This window comes from Hevea brasiliensis, chromosome 15 (assembly GCF_030052815.1).
Source record: "Hevea brasiliensis isolate MT/VB/25A 57/8 chromosome 15, ASM3005281v1, whole genome shotgun sequence".
NCBI lineage: Eukaryota > Viridiplantae > Streptophyta > Magnoliopsida > Malpighiales > Euphorbiaceae > Hevea > Hevea brasiliensis.
This window is the reverse complement of record NC_079507.1, coordinates 67,201,931-67,217,557: the sequence shown is the minus strand read 5'-3', so window position 1 is coordinate 67,217,557 and position 15,627 is coordinate 67,201,931. Positions and strand designations below refer to the sequence as shown.

At 32.3% G+C, this 15,627-nt stretch overlaps 2 protein-coding genes and 1 pseudogene across 2 annotated transcripts; all 3 read left to right on the top strand.

Moving 5' to 3' along the window:
- Positions 1-1,085: 1,085 nt before the first annotated feature.
- Positions 1,086-2,134, top strand: LOC110652311 (transcription factor BEE 3-like). Its single transcript, XM_058137168.1, has 3 exons — positions 1,086-1,486; positions 1,571-1,715; positions 1,973-2,134. Exons 1-3 carry the CDS (start codon positions 1,086-1,088, stop codon positions 2,132-2,134), a joined length of 708 nt encoding a protein of 235 aa, XP_057993151.1.
- Positions 2,135-7,766: 5,632 nt separating this feature from the next.
- On the top strand, positions 7,767-10,286 carry LOC110652309 (uncharacterized). Its single transcript, XM_021807878.2, has one exon. It carries the CDS (start codon positions 8,684-8,686, stop codon positions 10,052-10,054), a length of 1,371 nt encoding a protein of 456 aa, XP_021663570.2. The 5' UTR covers positions 7,767-8,683; the 3' UTR covers positions 10,055-10,286.
- A 666-nt stretch (positions 10,287-10,952) lies between these two features.
- On the top strand, positions 10,953-12,935 carry LOC110652310 (probable serine/threonine-protein kinase PBL23; annotated as a pseudogene).
- Positions 12,936-15,627: the final 2,692 nt, after the last annotated feature.

The following is a 15,627-nucleotide window of genomic DNA, read 5'->3' as shown; positions in this document are numbered from 1 at the left end:
ATAAAATAAATAAATAAAGTATGGTAGATATAAATCTAGACAACAATAGCAAGATCATTATCAGAAAAACATACATCTTTCAACAAACAGAGATATAACCCTGTAAAGCCAATTAATATTCTGTTGTTACAACACCTTATAAACTGAACCAAAGCCACCCTTGCCAAGTTTGTTAGCTGGAGAGCAGTTGTTAGTGGCCGCAACTATGGTGCATACACAAATATTTCTAGTATAATTAAGAACCTACCCCTTTTTGCAACTGGATCATTATAAGCATTCTATAAAATACACTACTGGCGTTGGTACTTTGCGAACATATTATTTATAAGAATTTTAATTCTAGTCATGCTTTTCATGGAAAAAATTTCCCCCATCTCAGCAAGCTACACATATTAGTTCCTGATATGATTCTTTCTGCAAGTGGTGCATTATACATTCGTACTTAGGCGAATAATGAAATATGGTTCATAGAAACAGGGCAATTATGTGAGAAAGAAGGAGATGATCAATTGTGACAAATCATGCGCAGAAAAACTAATTAATAAAGATTCTGCTCCTAATCCACTTCTGATCGAACATTTCCTGAAACTTTTTAACCTTCGTAAATGAGCAGCCACCAAAAGAACAGATGACCTGGACAGAAATAAATTTCATAATTTCTTCCACTTTACTATCTTTTTTTTTTATTACAATATTTAAAAAAGACTTATTCTTTATAATTTATTCCAATATTTAAGCCTTAATCTGAGAACTTATAATGGCCTCACACTACTGGATAAATATACAAGCGCATAAATCCTTTAGTTAGATGGACCCACCAAACAAATTCAGTTTCGGAAAATGAAATTTCCGCTTGGAGCTTTCATGCCTTCAAATTTTTACTTGAATTTAAAGCAAAAAACGATTACAGTGACACTCACATTTTCATATATGAAATATTCAAGGTACTATTTGTTAATTAATAGTGCTAATTAAACTCTTCTAATAATACACATTTTGTTTGCACCTTATGAATAGTACTGTCAATTCCCGCCTCTTCCATTAAGGGTCTTCTCTAAGAAGCACTCTACCTGAAAATATTCTTCATGGCCGAGTTTACAGCACATTTACGAAGGCTAAAACCTTCTCAGCCTTTCATACAGATGGATATGAACATGCAATTGCTGAAGCAGCTTCCAAAGCTCAATCCAAGTACCTTAGAGAATTTCAGTGCCACTGACTTCTCAGTAGACTCTTTCTTGGCCCACCACCAACCACCAATTGAATTTCTAGCAAGGTTTGATCACAATGGTCTTCCAAGTGCTTTCCATCACCCTGAAATCTTGAATTCAGCAACAATTGTTCATGCTGCCACTTCCACCTCAAGTCAAAATGTTTTCCCTGACAGCTGCAAGAAGAGAAAAGCAGAGGCACAATCAACCAGTGGTTCCAAGAACATTTCTCGCACAGCCTCTACTACCAATACAAAGAAAAAGAATGCGTGTCTGTCAGTTTCTCGAACCCTTTTCTTAATCTTTTCTTTTAGTTTCAGTTTCTAATTTTTTATCTCTATTTAAAATCAAGCCAATAGGTATTTAGTCTTTGACGTTTTTCAGAAGTTAGGCAGAGGTAAAAAAGAGAAGAACAAAGAGAAAGAAGTGGATAAAGCAGAAGAAGTTATTCATGTTAGAGCAAAAAGAGGCCAAACTACTGATAGTCATGGTCTAGCAGAAAGGGTAAATTTGCATACAATCATTTCAGTTTCTCACCAGAACTTTCTATTTTAATCATTAGACCAAAGTAGACTTCAAACTCCATAATATGGTTATTTATTCATAAACATCATGTGAGGAAATTTAGAGCTAAAAGGAAAACATGATTAATTTCCAAAAAGAAAATGATATTGCACATGAAAGAAATGAATTACCTAAAACTTGATTCTAGAGGTAACAGGTTGAGTGTGCTTAACAACAAAGCTCACAATTTGGCGTAGCGTGTAGGGCGTAAAGATTGTCACAAGAACAAATCTCTAAAGAACAATAAAGGGTTAATCCAAAACCTCAACAAGAAAGAGATAAAAGTAAGCAAAGAAGCTTTATTGAAAATTGAAAAAATAAACAAAGTTACAAAATCTGAATATAATGGGGGCTATTGATAGGGTTTGATAGTCCAAAACTAATTAGAATAAGATAATTATTACCTAGGAGTTTTAGATAAATATAAATACAATAGTAAATCTTTTAGATAAACATATATACAACATGAAATCTAGATAGAATAGGAAAATAACTAATCCTAATTAAATTGGATAACTAATAAATATTCCTATTAAAATAAAATAAAATTAAATAACTATAATGTTCCGCATCATTCATCTCCACTTTAAAAAAGACTCATCCTCGAGCTAGTTTCCAGATACTCAAGTGCACAATTAGGTAGGTATGAGTAGAAATTAGCCCCATTGAATGCCTTAGAAATGTTTCCCATCCAATACGGAAGATCAACGGCATCTGCATTATCAGTAATCTTGTTAGTGATATTAAATGGACCATATTTCCTTTGTTTAAGCTTATGGTGTCCCCCAGCAATCCTTGCTTTGCTCATAAACACCATGACTTCATCTCTCACCTCAAATACTTTGAATCTTCTATGTCTATCCGCAACTTCTTTATACTTTGCATTAGCTTTCTCAAGCCTTTTCTTCACATCCTCTTGAACCGATTGCACTTGTTCAACAAGATTTCCAATAGCTACACTCAAACTTGGAACCTTTGGAAGCTTTACCAAGTCTAAGGTATGATTAGGAACCTTAGTGTACAAGATAGAGAATGGAGTCCTTTCCATAGCACTATGGATAGCATTGTTGTAAGCAAATTCAACTTGTGCTATGGCAAAATCCCATTGCTTTGGTCTATCCTTACAAATGCTCCTTATCAAATTTCCCAATGTTCTATTCACCACTTCCGTTTGACCATCAGTTTAGGGATGCGCCATGCTACTAAACTTTAATAAAGAATCAAATAATCTCCACAAAGTGATCCAAAGGTGACTGAAGAACTTGGTGTCACGATTAGATGTGATAGTCTTTAGCACTTCATGTAAGCGTGCAACCTCCCTAAAGAATAGTTTGGCTGTAAAAGTTGCATCTGCTGTCTTCTTGCAAGGTAAGAAATGTGTCATTTTAGAGAACCTGTTAACAATAACAAAAACCAATCCATACCTCATTGAGTTCATGGTAAACCCAACACGAAGTCCATCGATAGGTCCTCCCATATGGCATTTGGCAAGGGCAAAGGCATGTAAAGGCCTGTATTTTGTGTTTGTCCTTTGCATGTTTGACACACATGACATCTAGAAACAATGTGAGTCAAATCCCTCCTCAATTTAGGCCAATAGTATCTACTTTTCACAGTTTCAATGGTCTTATCCCTTCCAAGATGTCCTGCTAAGCCACCTCCATGCAAATCCCTAATGACCTTCTCACGAATAGATGTACGAGGAAGACAAAGTTGTCCACCTTTCATGAGATAGCCATGATGCACAAAATAATCATCATGGGACTGATTTAGAATACATTTCCCCCATACTTTTTTAAAATCTTCATCATCCACATATAAATCTTTCAAATGTTCAAATCCTTCAATCTCTACACTAAGGGTTTTAATCAAGGACACCTTTTGACTTAAAGTATCAGCTACTACATTTTGTTGCCCTGGTTTGTAAATCAACTTGTATGGAAACTTATCCACAAAAGCTAACCTTCTAGCGTGCATATCATTTCTAATTTGCTTTTGGCTTCCTAGAAACTTCAATGCTTGGTGATCGGTATAAAATATAAATTCTTTTGCAATTAAGTAGTGTTATCATGTCTTTAAAGCCCTTACAACAGCATAAAATTCTTTGTCATAAGTAAACCATTTTCTCCTAGGCTCACTCAATTTCTCACTTGAGAAGGCAATTGGTCTTTTTTCTTGGGAAAGCACAGCACCAATTCCCACACCACTAGCATTACATTCAACTTCAAATAATTTTTCAAAGTTAGGAAAAGCTAGCACAGGTGCTGTACATAGCTTCTCTTTAATCAAGGCAAAACTCTTTTCTTACTCCTCACCCCATTTAAAATTCCCCTTCTTCAAACATTCAGTAACAGATGCAGCAATGCTATCAAATTGCTTAATAAACCTCCTATAAAAGGTGGCTAGACCATGAAAACTCAAATAAGATATGAGGATTAGCAAAAATAATAATACATATCCTAGATGAGTGTTATAAATTAGAGAAACACATATCAAACTTACCAAAACTAATATTCATTTCCACATTTTTTTTTCACTCCAACCTTTCCTTTATGATCTAGCAACAGCCTCCAAACACCCCATATTCACAAAATTACCCTTGAAGGGCCAATTTCCCCATGGAAATTGATGTGGCTTACATATTATAGCAGTATAGATATGCTTCTATTTTCTTTCATCATAGCTATAGATTTAAAAACAAATAGAACCTAATTGACTTTATATGGTAAGCTCTATATATCACGCATCAACATTCATTTTTCATAGAAACAACTTTAATGTGAGATACCTATATGATGCATTTGCAACAGCAAAAACAGGACCTAAGCTCACCAAGTGGTGCTTCCTCATACTGCTCCATCATATGCACATTATAAAGATGAGGAAACTTGGTGAATGGACTAACAACCATCAAAATGCTTCCCGTGTATGTCCATCAAAAAACAAAAAGGAGGAAAAGAAGGTTAAATATACGACACTGCAAAGTCCTTCATATTTAAGTTTTGCATTCCAATATCAAATAGGTAGAATGACAGAACAACATTGGCTTCACAGCTTTAGCAAAATCAAATAAGCAAGTAAAAATCATAAAAAAGGAATCAACAAAAGGTATAAATTAACAACTATAACCAAAAAATGAAACATGCTGAGAATTGAAGAAAAAAAGCAAAAACCCAATGACAGGAATACAAAACAAAAACACTAAGAAAAGAAGAACTAAACCCACTTGAATAGCAAGATAAAATGTAGAAATACAAAACAAATAGTACAAATCAATTATATAAACATAAAAACAGAGTACAAAAGCGTGCAAGATAAAATGATTACCAAGACAACGCGCAAAAGAAGAACAGTGAATTCACTATTAGGCATGGGAGAATCGGTAATCAAAACAAATAAATAGTAAACTTAATGAGAATAGGAAATAAATTATTACCCATCAAATCAAGAAGGAAGCAAACGCACTTAAAGAAGCAAAAGTGTAGAGAAGAAGATGCTCTGCCCCAGCGAAAAAAGCCAAAATGAAAGAAAGAAGAAATGAGGCAAGAAGGTAGAATGAAGAGGGAAACGGCACACCTAAGTGAAACGGTGTCGTTTTCCCTGCAGGACGCATGAAGGAGGGAATGGGGAAGGCATACGGTGTGCAGGGGAGGGAAGGAGGAAGGAAGGCATTACTCTAAAGAAAATGGCGTCGTTTAATGGAGGGGGTGAGGAAAAAAAAGGCAAAAAGTTAGAGGAAATAACAAAATCGCCACTCAATTTCCACTATTCCTTAGCACAGGAAATTTTGCCATGAAAATTAATGTATTGTTTAGCTAATCTCAAAGTTCTTTAGCTTCATTTATGGATGACGAAACTGCAAGAAACATGGATTCAATGCCAAAATTAGTAGAAAACATTTTGCATTAGTGAGGCTGCAAGGGGGAGTTCACATAGAAACAAATAAGAGAGAAGATGGTCTGGTTTATAATAAGAAGGCAAGCCTCACTGGCAAAGGAAAAAAAAAAATAGTAGTGATACACTTGAAATGCTAGATTGGCAGTACTAGAGGCTCGGATTAGAAGTCTTGAAACAAAAATTATTAAGCAAAAAGTTGCAAGATTTGGCAACAGGGTTTTAAGTAAACCTATACATGAATAAGGGTATTCTATACAGATTAATGCGATAAGGTTTATTTTAATTTTTTTCTGTTATTATGTTAAACCTTTTTTCATGTGAAAATAGCAGTAACTATTAAATGCAGAAGCATTACACATTAAATTAAAAATATCCTACTCCATAAGGCATTGGCCATAGGTGACAATCAGCGTAAAAATTTCGTCACAGCTTATGATATGGATTCAAATGATATAAACGTTGGGGCGTCCTAGTACAACAAGACGTAGAAGCATTACACATTTCTGAGGATTTAACCCAAAATCGTTTAGAGTGGAGAAAGCGAATCCATATAGCCGACCCCAAATTTTTTTTGGGATAAAGGCTTGGTTGAATTAAGTTGAGTTGAGAATATTAAGAAAACTAAAAGCTATAGTTATAAATTATACAAACCAAAGTAATCTTTTTATTTTCCACTATAATTATAAAATCATATGATTAATTTTTTATCATGAAAAAATTTATGATAATAATTATAATTTAATTAATATTAAGAAAACTAGAAATCATTGTTATAAACTATATAAATTAATATCACATATCAAAAATAAAATTAATCATCCCTAATCATTCCTAATACAAATAGAATATATAATTTTTAATCAAGATTTTCTGTTAAATTTACCAAATAATATTTTAGTAACTAAAATTTTTGATACAATTGCCCGACAATTAAGACAGCTAAGTTTTACTAAAATAATTTCATTAGCACATGAATGTTATAAGAATTATAAGATATAAGATGAGATATAATATTTAAAATTAAGATGATAAATGATATAGTTGTTGTATTTATAATATTATTATAGTATTTAAATAAAAATAAAATAGAATTAAAATTAATTACTAAATTATGTTTCATGCATATATCTTAAAATAAATTAATTTATATATAAAAAAAAAGAATATGTTGAATATATCAAAACTAGAGAGAAATATTAATTATAGTTTATCATGGGTAGGAATCACATCACTGAAATCAGAAGATAATAAATAATTTGGAAAAGTATCACTATTTTATTGGTGTATCATTATTTATTATTTATGTTCATTTTTAATTTATATTTATTATTCATATTTTCACAATTTTTTTTACAGACTATTCTTAAAATATTTTAAACAAATTCAGTATAAATATATAAAAAAAAACTATATAATCATATTTTTATTCAATTAAATAATATATCAATATTAATAATATCTGCATAATGTGCAAGCAAAATTATAGTTTACATATTGTCTATAGCACTTTGACCATTATTAGAGATGACAACAAGTATGACATTAATGAAAATTACTTTATTTAAATTTAAACTCAATTAATATTTACATTACTTGAATATATTACAAACTTGATTAAAATCTATTATTAATTATTAGAATTTGTTTAAAAACTAATTATTATTATTCAAATAATATCCAAATTCTTTTAATTTTATATATTTTAATTAACTTTCTACATAAAAAATATTTTTAATTAGTAATTTATATTTTAAAATTTTAATAATTCTATAAAATATTTTAATTTTATTTATTTAAAATATTTATATATAAAAATTATTATAAAAATATATTTTATATTTAATTAATTATTTATATAAATAAATTTAAATAATACACCCAAGATACAAAATCCAACCGATATCCTACTCCATTAGAAATATTATTTATCAAATTTCAACTCATTTTCAATAGAATTGGGTCGGTACCCGCCAATACCATATTCGGTTCCATCTGTAGCCATTATTTAATGGAAAAATAGGGGGGAGGCTTCGTTACATAATTGCCCCTGATCAACTTTAAGCCTCTGAGCCTGTTGACTGTCAGAAGAGAGAGAAAGAGCAAGAAATTGATTTGTTTGTCCAACTCCACTTGTGTACTTCTCTGCCTTATGCTTCCATTTTCACTTTGTGCAAAGCTCTCTGTTCCTTTTGGCTTTGTTTAACTATTCATTTCTCCAAGTTTTATCCTTCGTAGGGGTGGATTTGTCGCAATAACTCATTACCCAACAAGGGAAAAACAAGGAGAGAAGCTATATCTTTGATTTCCCTCATTTTCTCGCGAAACAGACAGAAAATTTCTGCAATTGGTTAAAAAAAAAACCCCATTCCCTACCAGGTACCTTTCTTTCCACTTTTAGAGTTGATCCCTTGTGAAATAGCTTGATAACCAATGATTGCCAAACCTTAGGATATCCAATTTGTTGGGTTACATCATTTTCCTTAGAAATCCAAAAATGTATGAGTTTTCAATGGGAAAATAAATGCTTAATACCATTACCGTGAAGAAAGTTAGTCCCTATTGATACCCGACACAATGCGGGAGCAGACAGAAATTATTGTTGAAAAGAGAGGAGGTAATGCTATCATCCGCTAGAAATGCAAGTCCAACCCTAAGAACAGCCCATTTTCTGAATCCCACTCGTGCTTCTACTAAAGCACTAGTCCCCAAAAACCCTTTCACTCTGGCCCTCTACTTTGCCTCCCACTTTTGATCCTGAAAATTGGCCAATGGATGCGACTTTCTATGGTTGGCAAGACCCAACAGCGAATTGGAAATCATGGGTTCGTCACATGGAAGGTATGTATGAGCCTGTGTGGAAAAGGGCAGGCATTTATTCAGCAATCTTGAGTTCTACTTACAGAGTTCAAAGAGACTATGACTTGATCATGGGCCTTGCCGAAAAATGATGTCCTGAGACCAACACATTTAACTTTCCATGGGCAGAAGCAACTGTGACACTAGAAGATGTGATGATTTTGGGAGGGTCCCCTGTTTTAGGGTCCCCTGTTTTTTCATGCTCTCGTGAAATCAGGGAACATAAAGAAATTGAAGATATACTGAAAGAAGCTAGAAGTGAAGTAGGAAGGGGATTAACTCGTGGGGTCTGCCAAATTGGATGGATGGAAGAGTTTATGTTTAGTGGCAGTGAAATAGAGCACGAAGCATTTCTTTCATTGTGGTTGGAAATGTTTGTTTTCCATGATTCTGAGAACACACTTAGAGATTGTATATTTCCTATTGCAATCCATTTAGCGGAAGGGGAACTTGTTGCGCTTGCTCCTGCAGTTCTGGCTAGCATATATAGAGATTTGGGTTTGTTAAAAGCACAAATCGTTGCTGTTACTGAGTTTAGGAGAAGAGACTATGCTGATATATTAGCAGTTGCTCTATGGTCGCCACTTCATTTGGTTCAACTTTGGGCATGGGAGAGATTTCCAGCCTTCCAGCCACGGGCCAGTTCTATCAGAAACGGTGAACCCAGATCAGCTCTATGGGACAAAGTCAAAAGCAGGAAAGTTGAGAATGTGAGGTTCGTGTTGGACTCAGCAACAGAGACTTTTCGCTGGCGGCCTTATGCCACAGGAAGATATAGTTTTGAATTTTACAAAGAGAAAGAAGAATGGCGAGAACTGGGATCAAATCAAGATTTGTTGTCATTTGCTTTATGCTTGAGAGTGTCTGAGCTAGTTGGTATAGGTTGTATTGAACGATATCTTCCCCATCGAGTGGCAAGGCAGTTTGGATTCGATCAGGATATTCCTTGTGACATTGCTAAATCTAACGGCATCCCAGAACTTGCTTGGATCAATTACATTAGGCCATTTAGTGTTACCAAATTGCTTGTTCCATCTCCATTCTTTGTGCCTGATTTTACTATAAAATACTTGAGGTGGTGGAAACAGTCAGGGTTGGATTCGCATGATCTGCTCAAGAATGCGATAATTGCCGCTGTGCGAAGAAAAAGAAGCTCAAGGAAAAGATCAAAAGGACTGCCAAAGGCTTGGATAGGGAAGAAGGGAGATAATAATGCAGGTATTGTTCCTAGTCCTTCCAATGCAAAAGCAAATAATGGAGCTCTGTCTGAGGTGAAGTCACTACAGAAACCAGTAGAATGCATTATGAATCTCAATACTGAAATAGGCAGACCAGTAAGAGCTTTGGAAAATCAAGCTGGGATTCCAGCTTGCCATACTCCTAGCAAGAGTAGAGGTGGAGGAGAAAACAATGTGTTTGAGGTACCAGGATTGGCACTTGAATCTCGGATTGCCATACTTGAGAAAGCTATTGCTGAGCTAAAAGGTGCAAGATTTGGCAGCAGGTTTGAGAAAATTTGTTCATAAAAGGGCTCCTACCGACTGTTTAGGGCATAGCAGTTCAAAGTATTTACTTGCTTTAGTTTATTTGGTTCAGTGCATGGTGTATTAAGAAACGTTAAACTCTGTAAATGTAACGGCAGATTTGAGTACATTAGCATAGTATCTGGTACAGGAAAGAACAGAATCCCACGGAGTTACAGCAATATGGAAAGCACAAAAGAAAGAAATTAAAATGCTCTAATACAGTATATGCGATTGTTTTTTCTTAATTAAGTTTAATTTTCTTTTCAGCCAAGGTTTGATAGACAGATTGCTATCCTCTTTGCTGCACAGCTATTACTTTTGCTCCATCAGCTTTGCGTAGGTTGTCATCTTTAGATGGTCCAGAATCGAAAGCATTTTGGTAGGTTGCCGCTAAGCATATCAGGATAGTTTCAAGTTGTAATTCCATTAATGGAGAGGACATAAGCCAATAATAAACTACGAGAGTTAATCTCAAACTCTACAAATAATGAACTTATTCATAAGAATATCCTTCCAAGCTGGTGACTCTTTGCTAGAGAATCCAAATTCATAAAAATTGTCAGTCGATCACTTTTTCCTTGACAATTTTTTTATAATGGTGATTAAGCCACCGTGGCTGGAAAGTAAACGTCACAAATTTTAAATCGTGCAGATATGCTTGAATAAAAATATCGTATGTAAAAAATATCAAAGAAAGCCATAGCCCATTTTGCCTTGAAAAGAAATTATGTAAATGACAAGGGTAGTTAAAATAAAGATAGCAAGTACCTGTCAATTACTGAAATTAGCAAATTCGACCAAGTCTTCTTTCCCTTTCCTAGCTCAATGGATTTTGAGAAATGAAGCAAAACAATGACAAAGAAGAACTTTCTTGTGTCTCCAGAATAACAAGAATCTCTCTTCCAGGGGTTAGGTTTTCAGCAGGCTAAGCAGATCATCTCCCTATTATCGACCCAGTTCCTGAATTGGATGCCTTTGCTTGTTTTTGAGACTGGATCTTTCCAAGTCTCAAACAGGCCAACACATATATATCTATGTCTCTGTGACGTATATTTTATTAGATTCAAGATTTTGATGGTTGTTGAATTAGAGGGGAGGCAAGATGAACTGCTTTCCATGTTGCATGTCAGAACAAAAACTCAGCAGAAAATCATTGAAAAAAAGCATCAAGGAATATCAAGACACGAAAACTTTGGCCACTTTTGCAAACATCTCATTCAAAAGCGGTACATTTTTAAGCTTTAATGTTTAATTCTTAAATTTTACGAAAACTTTCAAGAAATTACAAATTCCCCTTTTTTTTCCTCCCAATTTCCCGTTGGCCTAACTTATTGTTTTTTCAACATTAATTATCGCTTAATCTGTCCATTAAAAAGCCACCAATTTCCAAACCTTTACCTTCTTTGTCAAATTCTACCATTCCAAATGGAAATTTAAGGGTTAATTTGTTTCCCTTTTTTATTTTATTTTTTATGCACCTGTGCTTCAAATATAAGGTAATAGTAAAGTATGCCTTTCTTTTATTTGAAAATAACAAGACAAGTTCTTAATGTTCAGCCCTAATGTAAATACTTTTGTCACATTGTCATCATACCAAATAATCATTCATCAACATGCTTTGCTATTCGTTAAGATATTAGCAAAAATTTTAAAATTTGCAGGTCCAGTTCATTGTCATTTTAAACTGTTTCCTGTGCTGATAATCTGTACAAAGAAACAGCAAAGAAAAACATCAATTTCGACTTTCCAATTTGTGATTCCCTGGCCCCATTGTCCCATTTAAAAGTAATTAGCGGACCAAATTATTGTTTACGCCATTTAAGGAGCCAAATCTAATTGATGCCAGCAGAAGAAGGTATATAACTGAAGAAATCAAGAGAAATGGAAAGGGAAATATATCTGCTGACACTTTCACATTCCGTGAGTTATCTGTAGCAGCTAAAAACTTCAATCCTGACAATCTGCTAGGAGAAGGTGGTTTTGGAGGGTGTACAAAGGACAGCTTGAGAAAAAAAGCCAAGTACTACTGCAGTATACTTCTTTTTTCTTAATTGTTTTCTTTCTACTAATAAAGAAAGCGCACAAGTTGAACCCATGATTGTTATGCTGTTTTCATTTGCTTTGGTTGTTGCTGTGAAGCAACTCGACCGAAATGGATTTCAAGGAAACAGAGAATTCCTAGTAGAGGTTTTGATGTTGAGTCTTCTTTTCCACCCTAACCTTGTGAATCTAGTTGGATATTGTGCTGATGGTGATTACATGCCCATTGGCTCCCTAGAGGATCACCTTCTTGGTATGTGCAAAGTAACTTCATTTTGATTTCTCGCTCTTTGATTGTTTAACATAGACTGCAATGCATATCAAATGATAGCTTAGATCACAAAATGGTTGAAGAGCAAGCTTTAACACATTTAACTTTTTGCACTTGCATGTGGAGACTTAACTAGATGCCTTTCAGAATCTGTTTCTTCAAAAATTTTCTGTAATGATGAGGTGGACTTCTTTTTTCAGATTTAAGACCAGGCAGAAAGCCTGGAAAACGAGGATGAAAATCGCTTCAGGAGTACCAAAAGGACTTGAATACTTGCATGAAACAGCGAATCCTCCTGTAATATACCGGGACTTTAAAGCATCAAACAAGTTATTAGATGAGAATTTCAATCCAAAGCTGTCAGATTTCGATCTGGCAAAGGTTGGTCCAACTGGAGACAAGATTCATGTTTCCACCAGAGTGATGGGAACTTATGGCTATTGTGCACCTGACTATGCATTGATAGGCCAATTGACAACAAAATCTGATGTGTACAGCTTTGGTCTTGCATTCCCGTTATTTAAATTACAATTCTACTTCATTATGATAGCATGCAGTTTAGAGCAATAGGAGCTTTAGTAGTTAAGAATGAATTTACCAAAAGTAAAAAGAGAGATGACTATCTCTGAATGTTATCAGACATTGGTATGCCCCACTTTCTACATAAGAACTTCATGTTGTTCGTTGTCAGAAAGTATGGAGAATGCCATTAGCTTTTAGAAATTAAGTTTATCTATAGATGATAGAATTGTTACCATGAAGTGAACATTTTGGCTGCATTTGGAAATGAAAAATATGTACGATGTGCCACTAGTTTTAAGTTGAAATGTCTGTCTTTAAAATGCATCAGAGTGTAACTTGTCTTACTAGTATGAACTGTCCTGCCGTGTGAAAGAATTTTACATCCTGCCTTTTCTAGGCATTACTGGGGCATTGAATTTGGTGATTCTAAATGAATCAATATATGTAACACTTAAACTCTGTGCATTCCTTTTACACCCAACACAAGTCTCAAACTTCAAATTAACCAAATAAATACTTAGAGAAGAAAATTAAAGCACTTAATTTTGTCATCTTAAACAAGCCTGTATAACACAACAAACAAGAAAAGAAATCTGGAATATTTTAATCATATATGTGAATGTTATTAATTGTCTAATCCACAAACTTATCAGCAATTTTTACTTCTTAAAGCTTCCAGTATATGCCCAATCTGTGCAATATGCCTGCAAATACTGCCCAGAATGTGATTGAAGCACTAATCCAAAAGAGCTGGACAAATTACGATTTGGGTATTCATTAATTTAAATTATCGTTTGAAGATAGTAAAGTTATCAAAATTGATCAGCCAATATTAACTTACAAGTGCGTTATCTGGTGACTTGCAATGCCATCCATTGATAAATCCTTCAAAGGTAACTTATGCAGCCACCACATATACATTCATTCCTATCCATTCCAGGAATAAAAATGGCGTGCGCAATTTCCAATTTTTTTTTCTTTTTTAGCTGGATGTGCAGGAGAGTTGACACTCGACGGATGGCCTTTATGACTAGATTATTGGAAAAATTAGTTCTGTTCTGTTTAAAGTCCAATCCATAAGTCCCGTTGATCTAAGGGCCCAAGCCAATTTAAGCCCATGATTACTACTTTCGAACCACGAATGATCAACCTAAGATCCAGTTATCGCAAAGGCTCGAAGAAACTATATATATTATAATTATAATGTCACATACTTAATTTTTATAATAAAAAAAAATTATGATAATAATTATAAATTCTAATACAAATAAAAAATATAATATCCAATCAATATTTTTTCTCAAATCTACCAAAATATATCCTATAATATAATCTATATAAATGTATGAAAGAGAGGAGCATTGGGCTTGATAAAAATACTCATATTAATTTATTATAATGACTAAAAACTATTTTATTTTTAAATTATTAATTTATTTTAAATTTCTATTATTTAATTTAATTTTATTAAAATTTATATAAAATTTAAATTCTTAATCAATAAAATACAATTAGGCTAATAAGTAAGAAAAAAAATGCAACATTAAAGCAAAAGAAATATATATATATATATATATATATATATATATATATATATATATATATATATATTATCCTAATTTGTTTAGAATATAAATCCCTAACCCAGTAGAATTCTATGTAGTAACTAATTTTTTATATATAAAAAATTAAAAAAAAATTGTAAACAACATTAATTAATTACTTATATTATTTATAAAATATCAATAAAAACGTATTTATAGCGACAAATATAAAAATTTACCTAATAATATAAAGAATTGTTGCTAATTCATATGACAGCCTAGTAACTTTTAGAAACAGCAAAATCAACATTAACACTTTTGCAACTTGAGTCTATCTCAGCTATTTTATTGTTAATAATTTTTAGTGATGACAAATTAATCTCTAAATTTATAAATAATTTCAATACTAAATATTATTATATTTAATATAAATCAAAATTTTAATATTATTTTAATAATAATTCTATGTGTACTAAAATTATTATTATAATTTCTAATATAATAATTCTATAATCTCAATCCTATAAGTATTATTAATTCATTAAAAAAAATTATTTAATTTATTAAATAAAATTAATAAAAACCTCTAATTATATAAAAGTGAGAAGGAGGAAAACATTAGAATTACTAAAAATACTTATAGTAATTTAATATTATGACAATAAAGGACAATTTAATTAGCTATTAAAAATTAATTAATTAATTCTTTTTTATTGAGAATGCTAATTTGCTTGAAAATGAAATGTAAGTAAAATAGGACTCAAACTCTTGAAAGCGCTACAAAAATTAACCTTTAAATATTATATTAGAGTAATCCTATTAATTAATTCATAATTTCATATAATTTGTTAAAGTTTTTTATTATTATACTTTTGAAAGCAAAGTCCTACTATTATTGCAACTTAATGTTTACTGAATAAATTTTATTTTCTTTATAATATTATTTTTCTAATATTTGCTTAATTATAATTCCATTAATTATAAGAGTTTTAATTTAATAAATAAATTAATATATTTTAAGCGCATAAGACTAATTAAAATAAAAAATATACTAATAATTCCTAATTTAAGTACAATTAAGCTAACGATTCCAATAATAATAAAAAAAAAAATACAGCCGCACATGAAAACAAGAGGGGAAAAAGTTATTTTTTTAATATACTTCTATTTTAATTTGATAATAAGTTAATTAAGTT

What these genes read in the sequence shown, in the direction of transcription:
- LOC110652311 (XM_058137168.1), top strand. Translation starts at nt 1,086, where the DNA reads ATGGCCGAGTTTACAGCACATTTACGAAGGCTAAAACCTTCTCAGCCT. An exon ending in AAGAAAAAGAATGCGTGTCT is followed by an intron (nt 1,487 to 1,570) that starts GTCAGTTTCTCG and finishes TCAAGCCAATAG; the next exon opens with GTATTTAGTCTTTGACGTTT. An exon ending in GTCATGGTCTAGCAGAAAGG is followed by an intron (nt 1,716 to 1,972) that starts GTAAATTTGCAT and finishes AATTTGGCGTAG; the next exon opens with CGTGTAGGGCGTAAAGATTG.
- LOC110652309 (XM_021807878.2), top strand. Translation starts at nt 8,684, where the DNA reads ATGATTTTGGGAGGGTCCCCTGTTTTAGGGTCCCCTGTTTTTTCATGC.